Source organism: Agelaius tricolor, unplaced genomic scaffold, assembly GCF_023055355.1.
Source record: "Agelaius tricolor isolate 1412-34295 unplaced genomic scaffold, bAgeTri1.0.p SCAF_141, whole genome shotgun sequence".
In the NCBI taxonomy this organism is placed as follows: Eukaryota; Metazoa; Chordata; class Aves; order Passeriformes; family Icteridae; genus Agelaius; species Agelaius tricolor.
Window position 1 is genome coordinate 137,041 of NW_027269401.1, and position 8,180 is coordinate 145,220.

The following is an 8,180-nucleotide window of genomic DNA, read 5'->3' on the forward strand; positions in this document are numbered from 1 at the left end:
GACATCAATGCCCTTGCATTCCAGCTGCTCCTCAGAGATCACAGGAGCTGGGAGGGCCTGGGCTGCATTTCTGATTCCAGCCACTTTATCACCATCAGTGTGGTCATGTTCAAGAGAAGAACTTGCCTGAGCACAGATGCACAAAGAGTGCAGTTCCCAGTGCAATGCCCTGGGTTTGATCCCTTTCCATAAGGACCTACACGCTCCAGATTCCCCAAGAGTGTGGTTTATTGAGGAACAGGATTGCTGCTGATCAGGGCAATGGCTAACCTGTGTTGATGTGTGCAGCAACAGAGAGGACAGTAAAGTGGGATCATAGTAGTGAGATCTATCTATCTCTCTATCTATCTATGTGTCTATCTATCTAATCTATCTATCTATGTAACATTTACATAATTGAGTCTTCCTGGCTCTGGTCCAAGGCAGTTGGAGGTGCAAAGCTCACCTAAAGCATCCCTCTCAGGAGAGGATTAGAGACATGTTCCCTCCACCGATTCTGGGCAGGCAGAGATGTTTCCCCCTCCAAATATGTTGGTTTTTCCCTTTAGAGTTGTTTTCCTCCTCCAGCCTCTTGTGCCCTGAAGTTGTCAGTTAATTCTTTTAATTTCTGCCTGTCCTAGAGAGGTGCAACAATTCCATGTTTAGGTGGTGTTTGGTGACTCTGGTCATACATGCCATGCCATACATGACACATGGTTTCCTTCACTGGCATCCCCAGGGCTGTGTCAGTGCTTTTGTTAAGGGGGCCTTAGGAGAGTGTCTGTTTCTGCTGCTCAGAATTCTCAGCTGACAAAAGAGGGAGAAGAAACACCTTGGTCCTCCTCCATATACTGAGGTGGCCATAGAGGCTCTGTGATGTCCATCAGAGATCTTTGCCAGCATCCTTATCTCCTGAATGACCCGGTGACTTCTAACAAGAGTGTAGATGCCAGGAAGGAGGAATGCTGGTACAGGCCTGAAATGAACTTGAACTCCAGAAGTGTCTCTCACAAGGAGTGAGCTCACCCAGGAAGCCACCTGCAGAGGCAGGATGAAGAAGTGGGAGAAGGCGGGGTGTCAGTCACTACTGAAAGACAAACAGGACATGGCAGAAGCAGAGGGAGGCCCTCAGCAGACCCTTGAGAAATGCCACACCTTCCCTGTCAGCTGCCTGAGAGGCTGTTGGAGCTTCAATCCCAGATGGACCCTGATTGTAGGGCCAGGGTCACTTTGGAATCTGTGCCTCCCCTCAAACAGAGAATGACCCAGCAGAGCAGCAGCACAGTGCTTTGGGAACATGTGAGCCCAGCAGTCTTTGAGTCTTGGCCCACAAAGGTCGTACGGGAAGTTAAAACCCATCTTCTCTTGCTTTCTGTGCAGGTGCTTCTAGAGAAAGAGCAGGAGCAGATTGCTTCAACAGAGATGCCATGGCAGACTCAGGGAGAGCTGTTCCCAGCGCGAGAGCAGGAAGAGCAGCTCAGGCAGCAGGTGGAAGAGCCACAGGAGAATGGCCAGGTAAGCCTGACTGGCCAGGGGACAGAGGGAAGGGCAGGAAGAGGGGCATAAAACCAGAGCTCTTGGGACCGAGGAGGCCAGGAGTCCCACAGGCACTGGAAGCACAGAGCCTTGGAAGCTGCAGAGATCAGCCCTGGGACAGAAGGGTTTCATTGGAAGCAGATGTGGGTAGGGAAGTAGAAAGAAGTGGCTGAATAAATGTGATTTTGAGGCTGCAAGAGGAAAAAGCTGAGCCTGATGGCAGCTCCCAGTCACTTGCTCTGCATTTGTGTGTACAGAAGATCCAGGCAGAGCCACAAGCAGAGCTGCCCGAAGCTCAGAGTGACATCGTGGCAGTAAAGAGAAAGAACAAAGAAGACATGAGAAGAATTCAAGAGGAGAATCTCCATCAGCAGAGGGGCGATCAACAAAATCAGGTGAGTGAAAGAGTGGCAGGCACTCCACTCATGAAACATCCTCTCTCTTGTTTTTTAGAGAAGATGAAGGAACAGCTGGATGCAGAGCTTCAGACAGCTCACAGTATGGTCAAGGCAAGGCAAAAGAGGCTGGAGGAAGAAATGAAAATCATCAGAGAGAAACTTAATTGCTTCCGTCAGTCTCTGCAAAAGCAAGTGAGTGAAAGAGGGATGCAGTCACTGCAGTCACCAAGCTGGTGGTTTCTGCCTTTCTTGCCTTTCCACTCAGAGCAGCAGGGAGTGGGGTGATGCCTCTGAGTGCCGTCCTGCCGTAGTGTGTATCACAGTCACTCTGAAGGACATTTCCTGGTGTGCTGATTCTCCACTGCTGCCCTTGACAGGGAAACTTGTCCTTTGGCCTTTTGGCCAGCAGTCATCCAAATTGATTCCTGCTCTCCTTGTTTCTTGAGGTCTTTTTGCAGTGGAACGTGGTGACCCAGCTGGAGGATTGGAACAAGCTGTCTGTATCCCTTGTCAGTCTGTTCTTTGCCTTTCCTCACAGTCGATGACTCCTGGCTGACAGGGACAAGCTGGACTCTGACTGCTTTGTTCTGTTTGACTTGAGGTGCGAGTGTTGACATCTCACTGGGCAGCCTGCGAAGACTTCCAGCGAATGTCTGGCAATGAAGGACCCCAAGTTTGCCATGAGGCACAGGAACAGTGCCCACCAGAAAGGCTCCAGGTGCAGCACGTCATGGGCTCTGAACCTGCTGCCGCAGCAGCATCACCTCGAGGAAGCCTTACTGCCAAACCTGGAAACTCAAGCTTGGGCACTTCCTTCATGTCCCTGGAAAAGCAGACTGAGGAGAAGTACCTGGAGATGCTGGGTACGTCTGTGGTGTTTCTTGTCTGAGGGACAGTGTGTTGTGTGCAGGTGTCAGTAGAGCTGTACCAAATGCTCCTCCTGAGTTTGGTGTCACAGGGCCATTTAGGACTCCCCAGAGGAAGTGCTGTGCTCCGAGGCAGCGAGAGAGTGCTCTGGGTGTTTCTGCTGCCTCTGAGGGCACCTTGGACTGGCTTGGGTTTGCCTGAGCTTGCCTCTCTGCTAAAGGCTCAAGCAGGGATTCTTCTTGGATCAGCAGAAGGCTGTGACCTAGCAAATGATCTAGGCAAGTGCTGTGTGCTAGTGGCCACACTGAACAGAATTTTTAGCTTCCTAAATTCTCCTTTGTCTCCTGACTTCCAACCAGTCATCAGAGCAAAAAAACTTCACAGAAATAGACTGGCTTTGGAGTTTTGTCTTTTTGGTTGGGGATTTTTTTTTGGCCAGGGGGGTGGGGTTGTTTTTGTGTTGTTTATTTTTGGTGGGGGTTTTTTGTTGTGTTTTTCTCCATCCTGAAGGAGCCCTTCTGCCCCACGTCTTACTGATGTCATTTTTATGACTGTTACTGTTACCACTACTACATCTGCAGTTTATTTTCATGAGAATGCTATCTTTTTGTCAATAAGAGCTACTTTGAAAGAACATCAGGTTACAGGACAAATAGAGAGCACAAGGTGTTGTCCATGTGCCCCTGAAGAAAAAACAGATACTTTGATAACAACCTTTATTTAATCTTCTAGTTTTATGCTTATCAAGATGTGTCCAAGAGACACATCCAAGTGGCGTGATCAGATAAAAGTGTAATGCAGGCATTTCTCAGGAGAGAGCCTCCAGCCCAGCCATGCTCTATTCCCCAGATCCATGGCACTTTTCCATACCCGATTCCCACTCTTTCCCATGACTGTTAGAATCCTAGCCACTGGCCCAAGCCCTGCTCACATCAGTCTCTAGGAAAACACATCAAGTCCTTTGTGATTCTGCAGCACAGCCCAATCAATCTGCTTCTTCCCCAGAACAGCTGCCAGTGCTGTGCTCTCAGATAAGACCTGGTGGGGCTGAGACCAGAGCCCGGTGGATTCTGTGTCTACCATCACCTGTTGGGACAAAAAGGGCACTGATCCACGCCTCGGTGGGGCTGATCTCAAAGCCCATCCTCTTGTGTCCTGAATGGGGGCAACAGCTTGTACAGGGCTCAGGCTGCCTCTGCCTTCTTCCCACTGCTTGTCAGTGCTCATGCTTGGGCTTTGCCAGTCCTCTTGTGCTAGCTGCCCTGTCCCTGAGGGCTGGAGGGACTGCAGAGGCTGGAGCCTTCCTTAGCTGGGAGAGGGGCATCTTTCAGCTCAGCCTGCTCATAAAGGGTGAGGGTCCTGATGCTGAAAGGCCCGTTGGGATCAGTTATAGCATGAGCTGCTCTCGTTTACAAATGGGAAGGAATTCTTTTGGCAAACTGCTGAAAGGTGGGCAAGATGACCTCCTCTCCTGGAAATGCATCTCCCTGTGCTTTCTTTCCTGTCAAGAGAACTCTTCAAAGGACTGTACAAAATCAGTCTCTGTGCCAGCCATCTGTACTGCAGGGCTGCCTGTCCTGTTGCTGTTGTGCTTGTTGTTACCCAGCTGACCACAAAGGGCTCAGAGCTCCAGACACTGGGGCTGCCTTTTGTATCTCCTGAAAGCTGGGATCTCTGCTTTAAAGTCAGCATCCTGCATTTTGTTTCCCTCAGGGAGAATGGTGAACCCCATTGAAAATCCTGTAATGAAATACACTGAGCTGGAATATATTGGCAGCGGGTGAGTCCAACCACAGTTACTTCTACATAACCATGGGCCAGGTGTATTTCTGGTGGAATGTCTATCCAGCGTGAAGTCAGGCCAGCTGCAAAGATGTTCACACACTGGGGATAGATTGTCCCATCTCTCAGTGCTGCTCAGAATTGGTGAGTGGGCTAAGAAGGCATTGTCAGAGATACTCCTTGCTGCCAAGGTCTTGCCTGCAGCAAGGAACAGGACCTTGAAGGTCTCCTTGTCTCTCAAGTGTAGGACAGCTCTGTGTTAATTTCTTTAGCATTTTTTGTATGTCTCAAAATCATACTGCCCCACTAATGAAAAAAGAAGAAACGTGCTTGCCTGAAAGAACAAGCTACGCCCTATCAATACTGTGAGATAACAGTTCCCGGGAACATTTCTTTCCCCTGGTTTGCAGAAGGAAACACTCTGTGGTCAGGATAGAAACTGCACAGTTTAGAAAGTGAAACCCAAGAAGAAAGTGAAGAAAATGAAGAAGAAAGTGAAACCCAACTTCCCTTTAGAAGTTGAACCCCAGTGCTTCAGGAACAGGCCCAGTGCCCATGCACTTGAGAGGAAAATGCATCATCTGCCTTCTGGCAGAGCCCTCCTGCATCCTGCAGGTTTTAGGCATTTACAGCACAGATCTCCTGTGTGGGCTGGCTTTCACTGCAAGATCTAAATTGCCTCTCCTTTCTCTGCTTCTGTTTTATTTCTAGGAGTTTTGGAGATGTTTGCAGAGCACTCGACAATGCCACAGGGAGAGAGGTAAATGTCAACAGCATCTGCAGTCTCTGCTGCTCTTGAGGGGCTTTCCCCTCTGGTGTGAGCTGTGGCTGGAGCTTTGGGCAGAGCTGTGCTGAAAAGGCACAAGAAGCACAGACTGGTGCCAGCCTGCAAAATACATTTGGGACTTTGTCCTCCTCAGCTGCCGGAAGGAAGGCACGGAGGGCAGCGGTTCCTTTCAGAGAAGGACGCGCTCGCTCGCTCTCCATTGCTAAAACAAAGGTGGTGCCTTCGAGCACCTCACTGCTCTTTGGGGCTACAGCTTCAGAGTCCTGAATTCTCATTTCTGGCTGCCAGCAAATACATCTGAAAGTTCCTGGTAGTTCCTTAGCCACCTGCAGTGCTGCACTTGGGAACTGCACATAGGGAGAGATCTGCAAGGTGTCCCTAAAAGCCCTAAGCCCTGCCCATAGCCCAAGATGTACCCACAGAGTATTAAGGCATGGATTACTTCTTCTGAATCCCATCCAAAGCAGCAGAGATTGTGATCAGAGGTTTGTGGGTGATAGCTGAGACACCACTGTTACCAAGTGGTCAAGGCAAAATGTCAGTGGCCCCATGTGTCCTGTAACTGGCCCCCAAAGGAGCCCAGAAATGGGCTGTTGGAATGTCAGTTCCTAATTAGTGCAGTGCCTAATCACATGGAAGTTTGGCACAGCTCAGTTGTGTCATTGCAAAATCACTCGCTCCATGTGCGTTGTGGTCTCGTGCCACCAACTTCTCAAGTTACTGATTTTCAATGTCATTTTAGGTGGCCATAAAGATAATAAATCTTCAAGAACTGAGGAGGAAGGAACTAACCGTTAATGAAATCATGATCATGAAGAAGTGTAGGAGTCCCAATGTTGTGAATTATTTAGACAGGTGAGAGATCATGGTCTTATGCCATGGATGTGTGTTTACATACAGAAAACATGAGAGGTTAAAAACCCCCTTTGGTCAGTGGCAGAAAGTAGAGCTGGTAATTTTTATTTATTCATATTTCTCTACTCATCTCCAACGGATGAGAAGAGAGTGCATCTTGTCTGCAGGAGTCTTCCCTGGCACACCTAATTTGAAAATGATTCCAAAATTATTCAAAGCCTGGATCAGCTGTATCTTCCTAAGTCAATAGACTCTAAGTTCACTGCCTCGACATTTGTTTGGGGTTGATTTTTTAAAGTTTCTTAAGTGCTGATGAACCATCCTAAAGTGGATTTCCCTTGGATTGTTGCCCCTCTTTGCCATTGCTGTGCATGCCAGGAAGACTAGGTGCTTATTTCCAGAAACACCATGCCCGACAGGTTTTTTATCTGGGCTGTTTCTAAACTGCATTTTTCACTTGCTGGACATCTCCTTTTTCACAGCTGTGCCTTTCTCTTTGAGACTGCACAGATTGCAAACAATGCACAGCCACGAGGGAATATCTATTCCTTTGATTCTGTCCTTGTCACAAAGGCATCTGGAAATAAGAAACCTGGAAGCAAAAAATCAACCTAGCCATGCATGTTCATCTCCATGCCCTTGTTTCCTTCTTTCAGCTACTTTCTGGGCGAGGAACTCTTGCTGGTTATGGAGTACATGGATGGAGGCGCCCTGACCGATGTCATCAGCAAGACCTACCTGTCTGAAGATGAGATGGCAGCCATCAGCCGGGAGGTCAGCAATCCCATCTGTGTTTCCGAGGGCTTGGGCAGGATTGTCTGGGGAGCAGGGGCTCAGAGCTGGAGTGATTTCCTGTGCCAAGCTTTGTTTCTGTGTTGCTGCTATGCTATGGGCAAGTAAAAGCACCTGAAGTGAAAGGCCTGCCAGTGCCCCTGCACTCACTGTACTCAGTGCCAGTACTCTTATCTCCTCCGGTTGTATTCTCACTCTGCCTCATGTATTTGTATTTGCTGTTCTCCACTTTGCCTCTCTAAATGTTTGCCTGGAGTCTGTCTTCACTGCATTCCTTGCCTGTGAAAGTAGAGGTGCTGGTGGCAGGATTTGAAACAAGCAGCAAAGAAAAAAGAAAGAGACTCGTTTCTCTCAGTCCTCAGCTAAAAAGGACAGGAGTGCAGCCCAAATGTTCTTTGCTTCTGAGCACATGCACTGCAGCAGGAGTCATCCTGGCTGGTTTGCAGGGAACACTCTACAAGAGCAGATGCTGTTGCTCTTTCAAAAGCTGACATGCCTTTCCTCAGAAAGGTCCTGCTCTGCAAGTGTTGGAGCAGCAAGCTCTTCCTCTCAGTGGCACTGTGTTCTGCCATTACTCCCCATTCCCCTGGAGAGGGAATCTTTTAGATTCTTTGTTTCCTTTCTTGTGTGATGAAATCACATCACTCATTTTTGCCCTCCTGTTCCTGTTTTCTCTCTCAGTGCCTGCAAGGACTTTATTTTCTTCACTCAAAGCACGTGATCCATCGAGATGTGAAGAGCGAAAACATCCTTCTCAGAACCGACGGCTCTGTCAAGCTGGGTCAGTATATTCTTGGTCAGGTGCAGCATTCCAGGGATGTGGCTGTGGGGCTGCTTGGAGTGACAGCCAGCTCCCCAAAAATGCTGCTGGTGGCAGCGCAGGGACACCCGCTGTGAGCTGAGGGCACAGTTGCAACGTGCACAGAGGTAGGACAAGGAACAAGCAGGCAAGAGTGGCCTTGTTCTGTGTAGGTCCCTTCCAGAGGGAGGGAGCTACAAGTCTAAAGTTTCCAAAGAACAAAAGCCACTGCTGGAGACAGTGTAAAACATGGGGGGATTTTAAAAGTCGCCAATGCCAGGAGATTCAACAGCACATTTTCAAACTTCTACTGGGGAATTCTTTTGCTTGCTTTCCTAATTGCACAGAATCCAAATAAAACCAGTATTTTGCTTTCTCCTCAGCT

The 8,180-nt window shown here is 48.8% G+C and overlaps 1 protein-coding gene across 1 annotated transcript; it reads left to right on the forward strand.

Annotated features, from left to right (window-relative positions):
- Positions 1-1,357: 1,357 nt before the first annotated feature.
- Positions 1,358-7,893, forward strand: LOC139586800 (serine/threonine-protein kinase PAK 3-like). Its single transcript, XM_071420430.1, has 8 exons — positions 1,358-1,494; positions 1,773-2,105; positions 2,515-2,776; positions 4,494-4,560; positions 5,274-5,322; positions 6,092-6,204; positions 6,861-6,978; positions 7,678-7,893. The coding sequence occupies exons 1-8, from the start codon at positions 1,402-1,404 to the stop codon at positions 7,891-7,893; spliced, it is 1,251 nt and encodes a 416-aa protein (XP_071276531.1). The 5' UTR covers positions 1,358-1,401.
- Positions 7,894-8,180: the final 287 nt, after the last annotated feature.

Coding starts and splice junctions, on each gene's coding strand:
- LOC139586800 (XM_071420430.1), top strand. CDS start 1,402: ATGCCATGGCAGACTCAGGGAGAGCTGTTCCCAGCGCGAGAGCAGGAA. Junction 1,495..1,772: donor AGCCACAGGAGAATGGCCAG/GTAAGCCTGACT, acceptor TTGTGTGTACAG/AAGATCCAGGCAGAGCCACA. Junction 6,979..7,677: donor TGGCAGCCATCAGCCGGGAG/GTCAGCAATCCC, acceptor TTTCTCTCTCAG/TGCCTGCAAGGACTTTATTT.